Consider the following 22,581-nt stretch of genomic DNA (forward strand, 5'->3'; position numbering starts at 1 on the left):
ACAGATCAAGCACATAAAAGTATTGAGTTATCATTTTAAGGTACTTATTATTCGTTCACGCCAGTAGAAACATTAGCTCATTAAAAGCTTTTTATATATTTATTAGTCTGTTTGCTGGGTCAGTATCAGAGAAAAATTGACAAAAGTATTGGGACAGCCGACTTTTCCAGCCATGAAGAACAGCTCCATGAAGATATGGTTTTGAAGGTTGGAGTGGAAGATCTTGAGTGGGCTGCTATAGAGCTCTGACCTCAACCCTACTCAACACATTTGGAATTAATTGGAACACTGACTGAACCCCAGGCCTCTTCACCTTACATCAGTACATGACTTTACTAACAAGCTTGTGGTGGTGTGATTCCAAATTCCCACAACCACAATCCAATTAATTTTTTGTTAGTTTCAGTGGCATGTAGGGAAGGACTTTTAAAGGTCTTTTCATTCATTGGTCAAAAGTAAATCTTTACCAAGTGGAAAAATACAAATCAGTCAACATAGAGCTGGTTCTAGATACATTATAATATCATCACAGAAATCATTAGTTGAAAACAATTCTCATCCCAAATCTCCAGATTACTGTACATGGAATTTCTTCAGCTTTATGGCTCTGCCTATCCAGCTCGCATCGTGTGTAGATTCGAGCTCACATCCTGTCCAAATATCTTTTTTTCAATTCAATCATCTCAATTTCTTAACTGCAGTCAAACCAGATTAAGACCACCTCACTCTCTTGGATTTGTCCCGGACGTGTTGTTTTAGTCCACACCCGAGTGTGATTACTGTTTTCACCCAAACACACCGCAAGAAGGGGGAAAACACACCGGGATTTGATTCAAACCGAGCAAACATTCCGTTTGCGAGAGTAAAACACCCTCAAACCTTCAAACCAACCATGAGCGAGGGCCCCTCACCAAGTAGTTGTCTCCATGTTTAGAACGGAGCATGCTGGCTACTTCTTTTAGGTTGGCACTGTAGCTCTCCTCATCCACGCTGGTTGGGAACGACACTGATATGATCCTCTCTGTTATGTACACCAGGTCCACCTCATAGTTCTCCTCCATCGCCTGGATCAGACTCACACTTCGGCTGGACATAGGACATGGAGAAAGAAAAAGAAATACGGAAGGCAAGGTCAGACACAGCATAAAGAGTCAAACATTGGATATAATTAGTGTGAAAAAAGAAACATGCTATAAAACCTGAAAACGGAACACCACTTCATATTCACAGCAATGTCTTACATAACCCATGCTTACATAACCAAATATGGAGACGTTCTGTTTATTCAGTTTGTGTGTCATGGTCTAAAAACCTCGGGAACCTCTTTCTATTTTCTGAATAGATCCGCAATGTGCAAGTATCAAGTAGTCTTATTCTCACCAGGCTGTGTGGCATGACATCACCCATTTATTCTGCTTAAAAAAATTATAATAAGATGGCAGCATTTCACAAAATAGGGCACAGTAAAGTCCTATCTGCTTTTCAGCTTGAGTCTGAAGCAAAGATAAAAACCCACACTGGTGAAAGATTGATGGTGGAGATAAACAAGCAAGATATGAAAATGTGCCGCATTCCATGTGTGCTGCTGAGCAGAACAAGCAAAACAGTTTGGTCACTTGCGAGGAATGAGTTTGGCTTAAAGATATGACCACAATCTTGCCCCCAATCGCTAACCGCATTCGCTCTATGCAAACACATGAGAATATATTAGATGTGTGGCGGGAGTACAAAACCCACAGCAGCTCTGATCTGAAGGAGCGGGGGCATGGTCGATAATCCATCCTGATCTGTGGCACCGCAAGGCATACTACTGCCTCTACACATGAGGTGCAGATCATACACTGTTTTTGGGTGCCCTCCCGGACAAATGCCGTGCTCGGGAAAATCTGCTTCAAATCATGAGCTTTCTCGATAGCTTTATTTTGCCTACCAGCACCAATTACCTGCGTATATCTCTCCAAGGCCAATTGCTTTTCAGTGCTGATCAAATTAAGTGTGTTTAAAACGGATGCAAGCAAAAAACACGTGCTTGAACATTTTTACAACAAACAGTGACTTCATAGCGATTTGGTAACAATAAGCATCTCTTACAGAAATACTAAACGGGGTGGGGGTCTTGAGTCATTTTGTGATACACTTCACATGCACCTGACTTTGTGTGTAATATATCATATGTGATAAAGTTGATGCACATGTGAAAAACTAGCAAATAAATGAATCGTAAAAATCTGTTCAGCATTAAATACCAACAATACATGCACATAATATTCTCATGTGAAGTTCATGTGACATTTCTACAACAGCAGGAGAAGCCAGATGCACAACAAGAAATGAGAGATTATCAAACTGATATTTGTCTCTATTTGAGGAAATATGTCTCTATTTGAGGCTCAAAAGGTAATCAGGTCTATGTAACTGCTAGTGTCATCAAAATCACCATCTACTGTTAAATGTATATGAGGTCAATAATCGCTAGGTCAATTATGATTTGTGAACTCCAGGTCTAATATTCATATAGAATTTCTATCCTGATTACAATAAACAATTTCAGAAACTGTCCTTTTGACTATAAAGTTAATGTTACAGCAAACTTATTTTTATTTGCAAATATCTTCTACTTTTTTTTTTTATTATATATGTACCTTCTAAAATTCTGCTGTTGTAATCCTAAAGACTTTTTTGTGCCCCCCCCCTTTTTATTTCCACATTATGCTTTTTCTCATGCATGTGCATCTGTTCTACACAGTACTCTGTGCCTTTTCTCCTCTGAACCTAAATGCTGTACTGATTTATAATCCCACGATCATGTCTCTAAAAAGACTTTGGATTATGTTTCCTTTTAAGGTTTCTTCCTCATGTCATAGCAAGGAGTGTTTCCATGATACTGTCGCCACTGCACTAATTTACATGCAGCTGCTCTGTTGTTGAATGCTATACAAATCGAATTAAATTAAACCAAATCAGTGGAAAGATTCTGAGCATGTGTACACAACGGCATGCACATGATTAGGGGTGTGTCTGCACTGGACACCAGCTGCTGTTCAGTTCATGATTCCAGGGTCAGACTGCCTCCCAGCATCCGCAAGTGCCAAAACGCACAAGGTATAAACATAATTTGCAAAGTTGACATGCTGACATTTTTGTTACACAGTGGCTCTACAATACAAAAAGATTTTTTTTTTAAATCACATCATTCTGTTGAAGCACTATATTCTTTTTGTGCACTATGAGGTTTTGCTGGCAGCATAGAATCACAAGGGCTTCAATGTGTTTTTCTTATTGAGGCTAAATGACTAAAAGCTGGCAGAGGTGGCAAAAGTACACACATCCTTTACTTAAGTAGAAGTACAGATACTTATGTTTTAAAATACTCGGGTAAAAGTTGAAGTACTGATTAAACTTTTTTACTTAAGTGAAAGTAAAGAAGTCTTAGCTCTGACATGTACTTAAGTAAAAAGTAGTTATTACTTCTACCTGTTTTAGCTGTTAACTGGACCTCACATCATAGATACACTCCTGTTGTGTGTACTTGAAGACTATATACAGTGAGGAAAATAAGTATTTGAACACCCTGCTATTTTGCAAGTTCTCCCACTTAGAAATCATGGAGGGGTCTGAAATTGTCATCGTAGGTGCATGTCCACTGTGAGAGACATAATCAAACAAAAAAAATCCAGAAATCACAATATATGATTTTTTAACTATTTATTTGTATGATACAGCAGCAAATAAGTATTTGAACACTTGTCTATCAGCTAGAATTCTGACCCTCAAAGACCTGTTAGTCTGCCTTTAAAATGTCCACCTCCACTACATTTATTATCCTAAATTAGATGCACCCGTTTGAGGTCGTTAGCTGCATGAAGACACCTGTCCACCCCATACAATCAGTAAGAATCCAACTACTAACATGGCCAAGACCAAAGAGCTGTCCAAAGACACTAGAGACAAAATTGTACACCTCCACAAGGCTGGAAAGGGCTACGGGGAAATTGCCAAGCAGCTTGGTGAAAAAAGGTCCACTGTTGGAGCAATCATTAGAAAATGGAAGAAGCTAAACATGACTGTCAATCTCCCTCGGACTGGGGCTCCATGCAAGATCTCACCTCGTGGGGTCTCAATGATCCCAAGGAAGGTGAGAAATCAGCTCAGAACTACACAGGAGGAGCTGGTCAATGTCCTGAAAAGAGCTGGGACCACCGTTTCCAAGGTTACTGTTGGTAATACACTAAGACGTCATAGTTTGAAATCATGCATGGCACGGAAGGTTCCCCTGCTTAAACCAGCACATGTCCAGGCACGTCTTAAGTTTGCCAATGACCATTTGGATGATCCAGAGGAGTCATGGGAGAAAGTCAAGTCAGATGAGACCAAAATAGAACTTTTGGGTCATAATTCCACTAAACGTGTTTGGAGGAAGAAGAATAATGAGTACCATCCCAAGAACACCATCCCTACTGTGAAGCATGGGGGTGGTAGCATCATTCTTTGGGGGTGTTTTTCTGCACATGGGACAGGGCAACTGCACTGTATTAAGGAGAGGATGACCGGGGCCATGTATTGCGAGATTTTGGGAAACAACCTTCTTCCCTCAGTTAGAGCATTGAAGATGGGTCGAGGCTGGGTCTTCCAACATGACAATGACCCGAAGCATACAGCCAGGATAACCAAGGAGTGGCTCTGTAAGAAGCATATCAAGGTTCTGGCGTGGTCTAGCCAGTCTCCAGACCTAAACCCAACAGAGAATCTTTGGAGGGAGCTCAAACTCCGTGTTTCTCAGCGACAGGTCAGAAACCTGACTGATCTAGAGAAGATCTGTGTGGAGGAGTGGGCCAAAATCCCTCCTGCAGTGTGTGCAAACCTGGTGAAAAACTACAGGAAACATTTGACCTCTGTAATTGCAAACAAAGGCTCCTGTACCAAATATTAACATTGACTTTCTCAGGTGTTCAAATACTTATTTGCAGCTGTATCATACAAATAAATAGTTAAAAAATCATATATTGTGATTTCTGGATATTTTTTTTTTTAGATTATGTCTCTCACAGTGGACATGCACCTACGATGACAATTTCAGACCCCTCCATGATTTCTAAGTGGGAGAACTTGCAAAATAGCAGGGTGTTCAAATACTTATTTTCCTCACTGTAGATAGATAGATAGATAGATAGATAGATAGATAGATAGATAGATAGATAGATAGATAGATAGATAGATAGATAGATAGATAGATAGATAGATAGATAGATAGATAGATAGATAGATAGATAGATAGATAGATAGATAGATAGATAGATAGATAGATAGATAGATGGATGGATGGATGGATGGATAGATGGATGTGATCGCCTAGTGGGTTAATGTCAGTATCCCCACAAGGATGAGTTTGAGAGTTTGATTCCTGGTCGAGCTGGTTGCTGTGTTGGTAAATAAAACTTCTGGACCTTGTCCCCTCTGAAAACATTTCAATTCTGTGTTGGATTAATTTCTTGATTTCTTGATCTGTCTTCCCTGATGGTTCAGTGGGTTAAATCAGGTTTCTTGCTTTTGGTGGGGTTCAGGGTTCGAATCCTGCTTTCTGTCTGCCAGTCACGCTCAGGATTCACTTCCTACATCTTTCTTTAGCGATATACTTTTGTTTTTAGTTGGTTGAAAAGAAAGATAGACCTGCTCTAAACAAGCATTCTAGTCTGTCCTCACCAATGGTTCAATGGGTTAAGGTTGGTATCTCGCTGGTGGTGGGGATCATAGTTCGAATCCTGCTTTCTTCCTGTTATTTCAGGTTCAACTTGTGCTACTTACAGCTGTATTCGCTTCCTACATCTTTCTTTACCGTTAAATTCTTGTGTTGATGTTTTGAAAAGAATGATAGACCTGCTCTAATCAAGCTGCCCATCCTGTTTTTTTCTGATGGCTTAGTGGGTTAAGGCTGGTACTTTGCTAATGTTGGTGGTCAGGGTTCAAACCTGGCTTTCTGTCTGCTAGTCATGAGGTAGGTTAAATTCCTGATTCCTACATCTTCATATTCTTGTTTTGATGGGTTAAAAAGAAAGATAGACCTGCTCTAAACAAACTTCCCAGCTTGTCCTTCCTGATAGTTCAGTGGACTAATGCTGGTGCCTTGCTAATGGTGTGAATCAGCGTTCGAATCCTGCTTTATCCCTGCTAATCACGTCATGGGTTTGCTTCCTATGTCTGTCTTTAGCATTATATTCTTGTGGTGATGGTTTGAAAGAAAAGATAGACCTGCTCTAAACAATTGTCACAGCCGGTCCTTCCCGATGGTTCAGTGGGTTAAGACTGGTATTTCGCTGTTGGTGGGGTTCGAATCCTTTTTTCTGTCTGGTCTGAATTTCTTGCTTTGAAGCCTGAAACAAACGATAAACCCCCCAAAAAAAGAAGGTGTGTTGTGGGACTTGATGGCTTTGTGATAAAAGCCTTGCCTCTGAGCTCAGAGGTTGCTGGTTCGAATCTGGCTTGTCCCCACACTGGGTAAGCTGTGTGGAAAGTAGTGTCTGGTGAGCAATGAGGTAGTTGACTATAAACAAAGGCTGTGAAGACCTGCTGCTTCACAGCCTCAGAAAAAGTAAGGTTTTTGACAAAATTTTCCCTATATATGCAAAACTAAGTCCATACTTTTTTGAACGGTTTTGCGTCATAACCCCCTGTTTTCAGCTACTCAGACACCGGAGGGGGCAGATGCCCGGATATTGCCCCCCTGTTTCAGGATACGCCCTCCGAAACCACATTCAACCTTCCACACAGCCATTTCTGACACCTTCCTTACTACAGCCACCAGAACCTTTTAAACAATTTAAAAGAAATCTAAGGGGTAGGAATCAAACCGGGTGAGTCAGATAGCAGCGACCACTTCACTGACCGTTACACCAACACAGGAGAGGCTAACAGGCCTTTGCTTATTGGACTCTTGGCTTTTCTATAGTTAGGAGACCAGTGTTTTCTCTTAGATCATGATGGTAGAGGGTCAAAACTTCTCCTTCCTGTACATTCTCTCAGTAACTCAAAGTCTATGAGAAGTGACTCAGGTACAAGAACCACATCTCCAACACCTGCACCACTGATATACCATGATTTGCCAGCAACCAATTTTAATGATCTTTCATTGTTCTGTTTTTAAAAACTTCTTATAATGTTCAATATGAAACTAGAGTTAAGAATCGAACCAGGGAAGTGTTTCATCATAGATCACTAATGGCATTACTTCAAAACTCAAAACTTTGTTAGACATGTAAATAAGCAGAAAAGACAGAGACAAAGACAAAGAGACACAGACACAGCTTTAGAAAGAGTGAGAAACAAATAGAGAGACAGCAAGAAAGAGACATATAAAGTGAGACAGAGACATTTACTAAAAAAAAACACAGAGACAATATATATATATATATATATATATATATATATATATATATATATATATATATATATATATATATATATATATAAAATTATAGACATTTTACAGATTTAAATTATGTATTGTTTTTATCTGTACGATCAATAAAGACAGTAATTTAAGTTTGTGTCTCCATTATGAGGGAAAACCCACAAAACGCCACCCAGAGGGTTAATTGTGAGAATCATGGTGGATTTTGGTGTTTGATTTGAGACTCAGAAATAAAACAAAAGTTTACTGATTAAAAATATTTTTATCTGGAGTTAATTTATTTATTTTATATCTAAGTAAAGAAAGGAAAAAATTTTGTGCCGTTTAAAATAATTTAAATTTTGACAGCCAAATATATATATATATATTAATACAGAACAAATTCAAAATGTTGTTACCTAATGAATGTGTGCAGGCTGAAGATCCACATATAGAACACAAGCAGAGAAAAGATGATGATCAGGAATGTGTCTGTTCTCAGTCATGTTTACATCACTGACTCCCTCTGTCTCATCCACATTAACCCCAAACTTCTTACTGCCTTCTGTGGTGAGTGAGAGTCCGTATTTTATACACCAGTGGATTGAACGCGCAATGACAGGAAATCGGTTGTTCGGCTGAAATCGGCACGCAGTGAAAATAAAAAAATAATACCAAATCAATGGATTAAAACTAAAGTAACAAGTCTGTGTTGAAAATGTAAGAAGTAAAAAGTACTGATATTTGTGTAAAAATGTAATGAGTAAAAGTAAAAAGTCTAAAAAATAACTAGTGGAGTAAAGTACGGATACCGAAAAAAATCTACTTAAGTACAGTAACGAAGTATTTGTACTTTGTTACTTCCCACCTCTAAAAGCTGGTCTTTGCCATACTGCACTGTAAACTAACAAATATTAATGATGATCCTCAAAAGATGAAAAACAAGATAATTTTATTTTTTCTTAATCTTATGTTTGGAAAGCAGCCAGAAAAATATAAAGCTTAGTTTTTCATCAGTACAAAAACATTCCATTTTAATGTACAAGTTGTTGGCCTACAATATACTGTATCTGTGTACAGGATCAGGGCCAGGTTACCTTAACATCTTAAAGCTTTTTGTATTTTACCATATTGTTTATCCCTAAACATTGTCATCCTCATCCATGATGGCCAATATTTGTAATATTGTATTACAAGTTTTGGGCCATCATTTCTTCACTACCTGACTTAAAAGTAACTTTGATTTAAAGTCAGTCATCATAACCCATACACTGGCAGAAGTTCATTTAATAGAGGTTCAGTGTAGAATATTTGTTATAGCACAAATCCCACTAACTAGTAATGTGATTAAAGATCAAAAACAAAGTGAAATATCTACAAACCCGATTCCAAAATTGGGACACTGAACAAATTGTGAATGAAAACAGAATGCAATGATGTGGAAGTTTCAAATGTCAATATTTTATTGAGAATACAACATAGATGACATATCAAATGTTTAAACTGAGAAAATGTATCATTTTAAGGGAAAAATAAGTTGATTTAAAATTTCATGGCATCAACACATCTCAAAAAAGCTAGGACCAGGCCATGTTTACCGCTGTGTGGCATCCCCTCTTCTTTTTATAACAGTTCGCAAACATCTGGGGACTGAGGAGACAAGTTACTCAAGTTTAGGAATAGGAATGTTGTCCTATTCTTGTCTAATACAGGCTTCTAGTTGCTAAACTCTTTTAGGTCTTCTTTGTCGCATCTTCCTCTTTATGATGTGCCAAATGTTTTATATGGGTGAAAGATCTGGACTGAAGGCTGGCCATTTCAGTACCCGGATCCTTCTTCTACGCAGCCATGATGTTGTATTTGATGCAGTATTTGGTCTGGCATTGTCATGTTGGAAAATGCAAAGTCTTTCCTGAAAGAGACGACGTCTGGAAGGGAGCATATGTTGTTCTAGAACTTGGATATACCTTTCAGCATTGATGGTGCCTTTCCAGATGTGTAAGCTGCCCATGCCACACGCACTCATGCAACCCCATACCATCAGATACGCAGGCTTCTGAAATGAGCGCTGATAACAACATGGGTTGTCCTTATCCTCTTTAGTCCGGATGACATGGAATCCCATTTTTCCAAAAAGAACTTCACATGTTAATTAATCTGACCACAGAACAGTTTTCCATTTTGCCACAGTCCATTTTAAACAAGCCTTCGCCCAGAGAAAACGCCTGCGCTTCTGGATCATGTTTAGATATGGCTTCTTTTTTTGACCTATAGAGTTTTAGCCACCAACTGGCACGGTGGATTGACGGTGGATTTTCATTACAGTAGCATTCCTGTATGTGATGCAGTGCCGTCTAAGGGCCCGAAGATCACGAGCATCCAGTGTGGTTTTCCAGCCTTGACCCTTATGCACAGAGATTGTTCCAGATTCTCTGAATCTTTGGATGATATAATGCACTGTAAATGATAACTTCAAACTCTTTGCAATTTTTCTCTGAGAAACTCCTTTCTGATATTGCTCCACTATTTTTAGCCGCAGCATTGGGGGAATTGGTGATCCTCTGCCCATCTTGACTTCTCAGAGACACTGCCACTCTGATAGGGGCTCTTTTTATACCCAATTTTGTTGCCAATTGACCTAATAAGTTGCAAATTGGTCCTCCAGCTGTTCCTTATATGTACATTCAACTTTTTCCGCCTTATTGCTACCTGCCCCAACTTTTTTGAAATGTATAGCTTTCATGAAATCCAAAATGAGCCAATATTTGGTATGACATTTTAAAATGTCTCACTTTCAACATTTGATATTTTATCTATATTCTATTGTGAATAAAATATAAGTTCATGAGATTTGTAAAATATTGCATTCCTTTTTAATTCACAATTTGTATTACTCAACTGTGTTGAGTAGAAAAGTATCTCAAAATGTTGAACCTTAAGGTTGCTAGGATAACACAGCAAAGAAACACATCGGGTTCGACTCAGCAAAGAAAAGGTCTGAGGCTACAGCAGGGACATTTTCAGCTAAACTAAAATAAGTACAGAATAAAAAGAAGACTAGCTGTGGTTTGATGGAGTAACCTTTTGTATTATTTCAATTTGTATTTTTAGTTTGTTCAGTGGAATACATTTACCTCAATGTGGTTTATTTTATATATATATTATTGTTTATTCTATCTTTTTTCCGTGGATAAATGAAAAACAGCAGAAAAAACTTTCGTTTATGATCAAGAAGTGACTAATTTATTTATCATTTGCATTTATTTTTATACTGCTGTTCTGTTCTGCTGCTTGAGCCCTCATACAATAAATGTAATGACATTTTAGCAACAAACCACAGCAATGAAAACCTGCAAGACTAATCTGCATTCAGTTTTAATCCATACAGTGTATTCAATCTGCATCAAATACATTGTATGACAGCATAATGTTACATTAAGTTAAAATATTTTGTAGTATAAATCCCTGCTACCTTGTCAATGTCTCATTTTATTAATACTGCACTATCAAATGGACATCAGGTTACCTGTTAACGTATTCTTATAATCATTCTGGTTTATATGCGTCATTATACAAAATTCAAGCTATAAGTTAAGGCTACATTGTGTTTTTATTAGTCCATAAAATCAATCTTAGTGGCTATTTACATTTCCTAGATCTTACATTCAGCTGGTGCAAATAACTGCAGTAACCGTATAATCCTGTGTCATTGGGATGCAGCCCAACAAGTATGGCCTTCAGCTATAACAGAATGCTTGGGCTATTGTTTGCGTAATCCTCAGTACGTCACCGATATGCAAAGCATGCACAATAAGATGATCACCTTTCCTTTAATTGGCACTAAAAATAGCCAGAAGTGCCAACATGACAAGTGTTTCATAAGGTCTTTAACAGACTGATGACATGCATGGACAGCTGAGCTGCTCTTACCTGGATGGTCTACGGCGTGACTCCATGCTCTTGGAAGATTTAGTGGAACCCTGAAACCACAAAAGAAACAAAACATTACATTGACAGTTTAATGCATTACAGGGCGAAAGAAAATTCAAGAGAACAAATACTTGGCAACTTGTTGAAATTCTTTCCAAAGCTTGTTGTGGTTTATTACTAATCATTGGGTGAATAAGGAAGTCTGAACGACATTCAACTCATTCTCTTTTTTACGCTTGCGCACAAAACTTAAACCATACCAGGGATATTTATTTAAAAAAGTTTTTTTTTAAACCTTTCCATTAGAACGTTGTTTACCTCTTGAAATCACACTGTGACTGGGGTTAAACTAAGTCTATACACACTAAGCTTCTGCTGCTCAGATGTGATTTAAGGCACAAGCACATCTTGGGGTAGTGTTTGGGTCAAGTATAGTGCATGTTGTGATTATTCTGGAATTCTTTCCTCCAGGGTTTTACACAGACTAATGAAAAGTGGCAGGTGGACACTTCCCAATCAAAAGGGGACCTAGCTTTTATGCTGCTATATTTGGACATCGTTCCTTCATCCCTTCCTCTCAGGTTCCAAATAATGGCTACCTATCATTAGTGGCCACAAATGACATTTGTTCAACGTTCCTCCTTTCTCTTCTGAAACCTGTTTGCACTACATCCCATCTTATATCTGTATGCTAGAATCTTAGCAGCTCTGTCTGTGCGGTTTCATGTGTATTTATTTCCAAAGCCTACAGAATCCTGAAAAAGAATGACAGGCCTGTGGAACACTGAACCAAGTTGTGGTGTGGATAGAAGGTATCTCACGAGACACTTGCCTAAAAGAGGACAAGTGGAAAAACTGTCTGTGACTCATACTCATTTTTCATACTGTATTTAGGTGCATCTTTGAAAGTAAAGATCTTTGCCTCCATTCAGCATTTAAATGACATGGTTGAGAATGACCAAGGAGACCAAATAGTTACAATGCTTACAAAGAAAAACGCAGACTCTAACAGCATAATTGTATACAGCACTTAGGAAAGTAAACACAGGCTGGATATGGCTTTAATAATAGAAGGCTTGATTATAATCACACACGAAAAAACAGTGTACTAATATTCTACTGTATTTGGCATCATATTCTACTGCTACTTCCAGCGCTACTGTGTATATTTGAGTATCACAGTATTATTTAAGTAGTGTGTATTTAATGTTTATCTACATATCACAATTGAGTCACTTCATTCAAGATGCTGTAATTAATTATTTTTAGTTTGGGCAACAGGTAGATATGTGTACTGTGTTATGGGAACTTTGATTATATGTGTGGCATTACGGGGAAATACCAGTCAGTCTGCTTCAAAACTGTAAAAAGCTTGTTAGCTACTCCAGTTATTATATATGTAATTGCCTTTGTGGAACGGAAATAATAATTGATTTGGTTTGAAAGCAGAAATCGACTGTCCAAATGTCTTTAATGCTACTGAGATGCAGTTACAACATGCATAGATACAAAGGAGAAAATTATTTCAGCTTGGACAAAAACATATCATTTCAGAAGTATGTAGAATAAAAAATGTTAAAAAAGTCTAAATGTAAAGCCTCCCATTTAATTTGTCTTCCTTTAAGGTCAGTGTCAGATATAATTAACACTCTGCCAGTGATACTTCAATTAATACTGATTAGGATCAACAGTATGAACTAACATAGTGGTACATGCAGGAAAGCAAAACAAGTCGCCAAGATTACTCAATTCCAAGGCAGGACATTCAAGAACATCATATCAAAAATCAAACATGCCCCGACTCCAATCATACTTTTTTTCCTAACAAAAAACCAAACAAAAAGACGTTCTTTAAGGCTGGACTCGAGGCCTGTACAGCAAGAGCCACACAGCGCCAGGCTTCAGAAAAACGCCCACCCCTCCCTTAATCAACCCACAATTACGAGCCCCAGAAGAGCAGCCAAAAGCGGGTGGGGGAGGTGAAGGGGGGTCCCAGGCGACCTTGATCAAAACCAGCTGGGCACGCTGCTTACGAGCACGTCTGACAAATTAACTATTGAAAACAAGACTGGAGGGATGGAGAATGAAAATAGCAAGAACAAGACAAAAGAAGTCTAAAGCTGGTCAAAGTGGATGAAGATGAGCATGTGTGGTCCTACCTTCATCAGGTAGCCCGTGCTCCAGCGCCAGGCGCTGCGTATAGAGTTGAGGCGCCTCCGTAAAGAACCGCTGGGGTTCATGGCTGAGAAAGAGTGCTTTCTGTCGTTCTGCATTTTCTTTTCCTACAGCAAGCTTTGCCGTCCCAGAACAAAAAAAAAATTGCCTCTATTTTGAGTCAGTGACTCTCACAGGATGCCACATGCTTGGTCAAGAGTTACAGTAGACCACAACTTGCCTTCTTTTCTTCTTTCTTTTACTCCCCCTTCTCCCTTTCACTTGTTTTTACTCCTTCTTTCGTGCGTTCTTGTTCAATCTCTCGCTCTCTACCTCCCGCCTTTTCCAACCTCCTCCCTCTTTCACTTGTGTGGTATCTCTCTGTCCAACCCCTTCCTTCTGCCCCTACATCTTTTTCTCCTCCCTCTTTCTTGAGATGTGTGTTTTAGGTTGCCACCCATGTGAGTTTGGATCGGTTCGGCTCTCTGCCCTATGTGTCTCAGCCACTAAGCAGATGACCGGGGAACACCCTTTGAGATGTGTTAGAGGAAAGATAAAAAATTTTTCAGCTTTAACCCTCTTTCTATGATGAATGAGTCTGCACACCAAGTTTTGCTTCGAGTTTCCAAATCATATGAAGAAAAATGTTGCTTTGTTCAGCACTTTCCAAATGCCAAAATAGTTTAGGTGAAGAAGTAAGAAGTCATCAATGCAGTTTAGACTAATTTCTGTCTTCCTGTGTAAACTTAAATATAAATATCTTACTTTATTTGCAATCCCAACAACTCAATATAATCAAAACAGTCAAAAACAATGAGTCACTCTATGAGTCACAGCGATCAGAAGACCTCAAACCACACACTAGAAAAAGAGATCCTGTGATTAGGTCATATGATCTTAAGAACTTAATAATCCAAAAAAAAAAAATGCATGAGTTGAAGACGTCAGAAGAACCACACTGTAATGTTCATGACAGAGCCTAGAGCAGCATTTGGTGCAAATCTGAGCAAACATACCATTTGCAGGTTTAATTACATTCACTGGGGGCAGATGTCTCTTAATACCAGCCAAATGCTCTATCGTTTCTAGGCCAGTTTCAAGCCTATACCCTGATTTATCAAACACTACCTTGCCAAAAAGAATGGAATATGATGAATTGCAATCTTAAGATATTTTGATCCACAACAAACTCCAACAACGCATGGGGTTTGAAATATTTAGGATTTGGAATACTGGTGGAAGTCTGGGGTAATCAGCGTAAAATAATCTGAGAAACCGGGTTAAACCACTGCCGTTCTGCGCTCCTTGTTGCTTGGCTAAATCCAACCAATGTATCTGGTTTGGCTCCTGAGCTTCTCATTCGGAGAAGCATAAGGTTTAAAAAATTGGAGAAGGGAGTTTATATATATATATATATATATCACTTGTAATACAATTAGCAAATGTCACAGGACATGCACAGGTCACAAAAGAACATGTACTCATTTGTATTTGTTGCTTACACAGATAACATTGTTTGAACTACATAGAAAATGATCCCTTTATGAAAATGTTTCATAGCTCAATCTAATTTCATGTTTAATTGTATTTTTTTAATTCCTAAACATAGGCTGCGTCATGGCCAGAGGGTATAACGGCCAATTTGTAATGTGATACTTCCTTCCTTCCTTCTTACAAATTAGTCCCGACCAAAAAAATGAGCCAAAACCTATACTATCGTGTGCTGCTCCAAGACAAGGGTATGAGGAAAAGCCAGTCTTATACAACACTAATATTTCCCACAGAAACACACAAAGCCACACATATTCAAGCAGAGAAAATAAAACACAGATGCAAAGCAATAAATCCATCCACTCGTGGCAGGCTCTATTCTAAAGGATCTAAAGTTCATAAGAGTATTTACTGCATATCTTTAAATTGAACTGTTGCACAGCACAGCAGTAGGCTTTATGTGAAGTACTGATGATCGATGGCAGAAGATTCATAAGCGGCACTAATGCCTCAGTCGCATTCTCTATAGAAAACAAGAATGTCTATGATTGTATCCCAGTGCCTATAGAGGCTGTGATGGGTGGCCAAAAACCACTATAATGGCAATGATCACCAGTCTTTCATTCACTAGAGGAGTCATAAGTGCCTGCTCCACAATTTATTGAACAGTTATAATCACTTCAATCACAATCCCTTTGTTATGGTCAGAGCGGTTATGGTCTCAAATCTGTTGAAGCTCTCATAACAGCTCTCTGAATGGTGGCCTCAGAAGACACAAAGAATTTGGCATCTAATAGTACTCAAAATACTCAGGTCATGCAGAAAGAATATCAAATGAAAAGTTAAACAAAATCATTTCCATTTTGCACACTATTTGGTTCGGTGGTTTGTCCTATATATATTATATGTATAAACTTATACTACTGTTTCTCGATTCAAATCCAACAGTAGGTCTTTGTGTGTTTTGGAGAGATTATTTATTTATGCCTTCACCTTCTAATATTTGTAGATTTTGTGGGAATTGGCAAAGTATAAATTAGGGTGAAAAATTAATCCAACAATTCATATGCTGAGAAATTGATCTACTATATGTTCTTCTTCTAATAACAAAAGCTGTAAAATTATACTGAATGTAGATCATTAAAAAAAATAAATAATTAAAACACAATTAACTGTATGTTTTATGATTTTTTTAATTAATATATGATTGCAATTGAGTTTAAGCCTTGCTACATTACACATAGTGTGGTGATCTAGGACAAAAAAAAAAACGGTAAACGTTTTTCTTTGGATGAACTGTGAATTTTAAATCACTAATATTTTAATATTTCTATAAGTTGCCATGCAAAAGGGGAAATCTATCAATCAAATAAAAAAATCTGATTGCAATGACCAAAATCTACTTTTAAAGAAGAAAAATAGCTATGATTGAATATATCGAAATCTCCTGAGCACAATGCAACAAACAGCCATGATAGTCAATGCAAAGACAGTAGCACTCATACCTCACATATGCCATAATTTAAAACTACATGCACATATGTAACTCCACATAAAAATGTCTGTTGTTCATTTAGATTAATGGCAAAAATGTACGTCATCTGCAGCTGTGGTCAGGCAAGCACAAGTATTTTTTGGCTGTGTAATAGAAAACTGATCAGGCAGAAGGGAGGTGGTCATGAGGGGTGCTGGCAATGTGCTCACATGCCCCAGCTATGGCATGATGTTAACACTGGAGCTTTTCCACTCGGCCTGCTTTAAACACAGGAGGTGTTTTGACTGGCCTGCTCCAAACCAGCCTGCATCCATCATGCTCTTTGTGAGGCTGACTTTAGTTAATGCAACCAATAATTAGCGGTTTATTTCTGCACAACTTTTAGACTTGTAAGGTTTATAGCACAGCAACTACATAGCAACAGTTTCAGTGTGAGAGCTAAATATTTACACGCTATAAAACCAGTATTATTTAGAGCACCATATACTTCACAGCAAATCAAGTAAAACCTATTACAAAGGAAAAAAAGATACTTTAAAAAAATCCTTAAAAAATCCTTACAAAAATATATAAATATAAATATGTATAAAATATCATATTTTACAGATAAGGTTTTATTGACATTATTGCTTTAAAAAGTGCTTACCATTGTTTCTACATGTTTTAGTGGGATGTCATTGCTGGGAGCCTGAAAAGCATAAGAAAAAAGAGTGTGAGAAAAATAGTCAAGTGACTGAAGAAAGCAGTGAAGAGGCAAACTGTGGAAAAAGCCTGCAGGTGATGCCCTGTGCCAGCACCTTGGCATAGCATACATAGCACAGCTCACTGCCCTTCAAGAGAAGAAATAAAGGTCAGCCTTTCCAGCTGTCCTTAGGAATGTGGTACATGCATCTACTGTGAATTACCAATAGATACATACATACATACATATATATATATATATATATATATATATATATATATATATATATATATATATATATATATATATATATATATATATATATATTTCATAAGAAAGAACTATTTCTACTCTGAAAGTCTTTTGCTCTTCTTAAATGTTTATCACTGCCACTGTCACATCTGGCTTGCTCATTAGGGAACTAAATCTACATCTAGATTTCTGTAAAGTTGCTTTGAGGAAATGTCTATTTTTAAACATGGCAAAGAAGTAAAATTGAGTTGCATTAAATAAATGAAAAATTGCTTCTCCCTCCCGTCTTTATGACCAGAGTCCATTCACATAAAATGGTATATTCATTAGTACAGCCATAACTTTTAAAAATTCTATTGTTTTGTGCAAATTATTATTATATTCTCCAGGCATTGCTGTACAGGTAATGTCAGACTTGTGAGTGTATGTGTATATGTACTGTATATTAGGTCTGATGCACTAGAGGTCTCCTCTAGAGAAGTACACAGAAAGGCAGACAGACTTGGGCTGGGCTCAGTGTGTAGGAGTATCGATAAACAACCTGGGTAAATATTTAGACACGAACACATAGCTTCACCATTAGTCAATGAGAGAACAAGAGAGAAAGTATGACCAGGGCTACAGCAGTACCATATACAGAAGTGCAAACCAGACTTCAGCAGAGTAACTGGCCACAGAGCAAAGTGTTCATTTATGGCTATTTACAAACCCTTGGATCCATGACGTCATCAGCCATCCCAACTCAGCCTACCTAATATTGCATCAAAGTGAAACCCATGACTGAGAAATAGAACAAGCAGGCAAATGTTTTAACAGCCCAAAGAAATGTAAAAAAAAAAAAATAATGGTTATGACCTATAACTTATGTTTTCATATTGGGTAACTGTGGTTCTTTAAACTACTGTTGAACCTGAAGAGATGGGGAAGTGGGAGGAGGGTGAAATGGAATACATATCAAAGAAAGTGAACCGCGTCCAGGAAATGAACATAACGGATGAACTGCTGTGAATTGGTTTTTAAGGAAATTCACAACAGCTTCGCTTCAGTCAAAACCTGAGGCCCCCGCCGGCTGAGTGGTCACTGATGTAATGTGAATCATCAAATCTCAGCCCCAAAAGAGACTCTGCCTGTCTGTCTCAGTGTCTGAGAAATATAATCTCTGGGAAAACACTAGAACTGCAGCTCGAGGAGCATGACATTAACTGTAGTAATCCTAAATGTAGTGTGGTTGGTAGTAATAATCTCGTAATGAACTTCTAGAATTACTGTAAGTCTCTGCCCCAAACCCCACAGCTGTCAAGAACAAATGAATCACAGGTACATACATTTGAACACTAATGTCCTTGTTAAACCCACATAAACACCACAAATTGGGAATACTAGACTTAAGGCAAGATAGTCTTTGCTGCAAAACTAAAAGTCCAGTGAGTGGAGCTGGACCTCACTCATGCCTACTATAATTCTAACCCAGGAGTGTCTAGTCCTATCCAGAACAAATAGTGTGGGTGCATGTTTTCATTCCAGCCAGCAAAAGCCAAAGCTGTCAATACTAAAAGTTACGATCAACGGATTATTAGTTGCAATCAAAAAAACCCGCACCCACACCAGCCATTTGAGCATACGACTGAAATACCCCTTCTCTGACCCAAACCCACATGATGCTATACAACAAAACAGCAGCTTTATCCAGCATGGAACACACTTCTCAGTTCTCTGACACCAGTCCATCATAAGTCACTATACGCATATGCATTTACACACTCGTTCAATCCTGGGTATGATTTAGCGAAGTCTATTAAATCAAGTTTCACTTTTTGACAGTGACAGGAAACCAGAGAACATGTTCAATTCCACACAGTCAGCAACCCAAGCTCAACCCTAAACTCACAGCTTCATTATGCAACCCTGTCTGAAAAATCATATGCTAAAAGATTTTTATGTCTGTAAATTAATCATTTACAAACCTACCCAAGTTATTTTCTGAACTGGTACCCCTTACACATTAGGGTTTGGTATTAAAAACTCCTGAGAAGAGCTACATAACATACAATCCAACCAGCAACATTAACAGAGAGTAGATTTGTCGATAAGCCAGATTTTGTGGCTTCGTTGCTCTGAAACACTGGCAGTCAGTTTTCTGAAACACTGGCAGTCAGTTTTCAACTCTGTGGTATTGGTCTGAGGAATAGCCCGGGTGCAGTGAGGTGGGAGGTCATGTGCTTAATGACTGTGGTGCCGAGGGTCTTCCACACCCTTTTCTCACACTGCCAGCTTCTTATAAAAAGCCTCAGTCTCTACATGTTTGCTTAACTTCTTCTTCTTGCCCCCACGTTCCAGTTCCAAAATTTTTATAACATGCTCATTTTAAGATCGATAATAACAAGTCTCTAGTTGGATTTACTCAATGTTCTCTAGATGAAAAAATGTGTTACTTCTGGTTTTATTCTTATAGGAAGTTGTATTATGGGATGCATTTGTTGAATCACTTTTGTATTTATTGCTCTATTGAATTCACTCTTGTGTGGTATGTGTTGTAGGGGTTCAACAAATTACTGCAATCCATATCCATACCCATGCCTGTATTAAAATTTTAACTAAAAGTGGGTGTGGCCTAACCTAAAATGAGAAGTTCCAGATTTCCCTTAACCTCATTATTGCCCCATGATGTTATCACTGCATAACTATTCAGTCTTTGGCAAATTCATCCTGTTTAATGGTCATTAAAATGCTCCCTGATGGTTGATAGTTAGTGAACCCTTAGCTGGATTTGGACCTTAGGATTTGCTCTTCCCTTTTAAGTTAATTTACTAGATGTTATAGATTTGTTTTATTTTGTGTCATATATTATATATATATCAGTGGCAGGGGGTCAGGGCCAGCAAAGCCTTCTCTGCTGGCCTAAACACTATTAGAAGCAATGACCTACGTTTACAACCTAAATTCTAATATTTGTTCCATAAAATTCTATTTGTTTATTCCCAACAGTTTATTCCCTTCATTTCATAGAGTTGCTCTTGGCTGCACTGCTTCCAGTACGTGTATGTGGTTGTTAGATTTTTGTCCAATCAGATTTCAGCCTCTATGTGCTGCCATGTCAATCTAATCTGCCCAGGGCCTTCAAAGTCAATACTGCTGGCCCTTTTACCATAGTCTCTATAAGCAATGGATCTGTTTCATTAACCAATTAGATTTCATATTCCCCACTGATATTATATATATATAGGGGAGTGGTGGCTCCAGCGGTTAAGGCGCTGGGTTGCCGACTGGAAGGTCTGGGGTTCAAGCCCCGGTATCGCCAAGCTGCCGCTCTTGGGCCCTTGAGCAAGGCCCTTAACCCTCTATGCTCCGGGGGTCACTTACGAGGGAAATATCAAGGTCCGTGATGTCGGAGTGACGTGGGGCCGCCTTCCCATGGGCTCACCACCTGCAGGAGGGACGGTGCTGTGAGGATTGGGCAGCAGTCGAAGGGCTGCTTAGACTGCTGCCCCCGCGACCCGAATTACGGATAAGCGGGAGAAAATGAATGAATATATATATATATATATATATATATATAAAATATACTGATTTTCTACTTTGTGAAAAAAATCACTATACAGTACAAGTTCTCATTATATCCCATCAAGTATCAAGTAACTCATTTAGTGCTCAGCTACGGTGAAGAGAAATGGTAAAAAAACATTTACCAAGTCTGGTTAGACATGACAAAAAATTAGGAGAGCATAGAGAACACAAAGCTTGTGCTAAATAAATTAGATTTGATTTGTGCATGGCACCTATTATTTGTTTTCTTTTTTGTTTAATGGTTCACATATCCAGAACACCTTGGATTCCCTTTCAGGAACTCGAGTTGCGTCAACAACGCTTTGAGAATGCTTCAGCCTGAATCACGTGTATAATCTATCTAATTGAAAGACGTGACATCATAAAAGCACATGCGGTGGAAACAGCCCTAGCTTCTGTTTGTTCGTGTATTGTACCATGTATTAGTAAGTTGTAAAAAGGAAAGCAAAAAAAATTTATGGAGAACAAGTGGAAGTGTTCCTCCTTGCTCCCCCACTTTATCATGGGGGGGATACACACAGCTTTATACACACAACCTCTCAGGAGTCCCCTAGAGCTGCGCCAGGACATAGACTCAGCACTAGGCACACCAGATGTCAGTCTCGATGGACTAATTCCCTTAGGAGACTATCTGACAGCTTGGAAATGTCTGACGGACCATTATGTGGGTGTACAAGTTGAGTCTATCCTCACGGCTGATAAGAGAGTGTGAAAAGGCCAGCTACTTACTGCAAAGCAGTTCATAGACTGCTGGGTCTGCTGGCAGCCGTGTCCAACGTGGTACTGCTTGGTCTCTTGCACATGAGACCCTGTCAGTGGTGGCTTAGGGACAGAGGGTTCTCCCAGAAGGGCAACCCACTCTGCACAATCAAGGTCATGCAGCAAGCCTTATTAGCCTTAGACATGTGGAGTGAACCTGGGTTCCTGTTACAGGGCCCCATATTTGTCTATGTCGATGAAAAGGGAGCCCATCTTCTGAGGTCCGGGGAATAGAGGTTCCACCTGGAAGTCGTGGAGCAAATATGTATGCTTTTCCCCCTATAGCGCTGCTCCCGGGAGTTCTGGAGAGAGTTCAACAAGATGGAGCACCTTCTTGAACACCTTCCCTGGGAAATTCCTCCCAGGAGGGACCTTCTCTCTCAGGGGGCGCTTGGCTTCACCCACGCCCGAGCTGTGTAGGCTGTGGCTGTGGCCCCTTCCAGACAAGGTCATAGAGAGCTCCCTCCACACAGTGGTCGTATGCCACAAAGTGGCACTTGTTTACTACATGGTGCGGAGGTCACCAGTTAGACCCAGTTAACTGCCCGGTTGGCCAAGTGCTGGAACTCCTTCAAGAACAGTCAACCGAAGGGTTGTCTCCGTCCACCCAAAGGTTTTCGTGTCAGCTATTGCAGCCTATAATGCGCCGCTTGCCAAGCAGTCACTAGGAAAAAACCTGTTGCTGACACGTTTCCTCCACGGTACCATGGGGCTGAGGCCTCGGGTGCGACCCTGAGTGCATGTGTGCAACCTGGCCGTTATCCTGGAGGCCTTGTCCATGGATGCTATCTCATCCTCCTATGAGTCCTCTGGTCTCCCCACACCTTCCGGTGTCGGAGCTTACTCCACTCGGAGTGTGGCAGCCTCTTA

The 22,581-nt window shown here is 39.1% G+C and overlaps 1 protein-coding gene across 44 annotated transcripts in view; it reads right to left on the minus strand.

Annotated features, from left to right (window-relative positions):
• tns1b (tensin 1b) overlaps positions 1–22,581 on the minus strand; it is a 232,885-nt gene that overhangs the window by 55,402 nt on the left and 154,902 nt on the right. For 37 of the 44 annotated variants that reach the window (XM_083537438.1, XM_083537447.1, XM_083537442.1 and 34 more), the window contains 3 exons: positions 17,101–17,142; positions 11,315–11,364; positions 912–1,086 (listed from right to left, as the gene is read on the minus strand). In XM_083537438.1, coding sequence (XP_083393564.1) covers positions 912–1,086; positions 11,315–11,364; positions 17,101–17,142 — 267 coding nt within the window. Of the gene's footprint in view, positions 1–911; positions 1,087–11,314; positions 11,365–13,473; positions 13,815–17,100; positions 17,143–22,581 lie in introns of those variants that run through there. The other 7 variants (XM_083537477.1, XM_083537451.1, XM_083537465.1 and 4 more) reach the window with 2 other exon arrangements.

This window comes from Silurus aristotelis (genome assembly GCF_946808225.1).
Source record: "Silurus aristotelis genome assembly, chromosome: 3".
In the NCBI taxonomy this organism is placed as follows: domain Eukaryota; kingdom Metazoa; phylum Chordata; class Actinopteri; order Siluriformes; family Siluridae; genus Silurus; species Silurus aristotelis.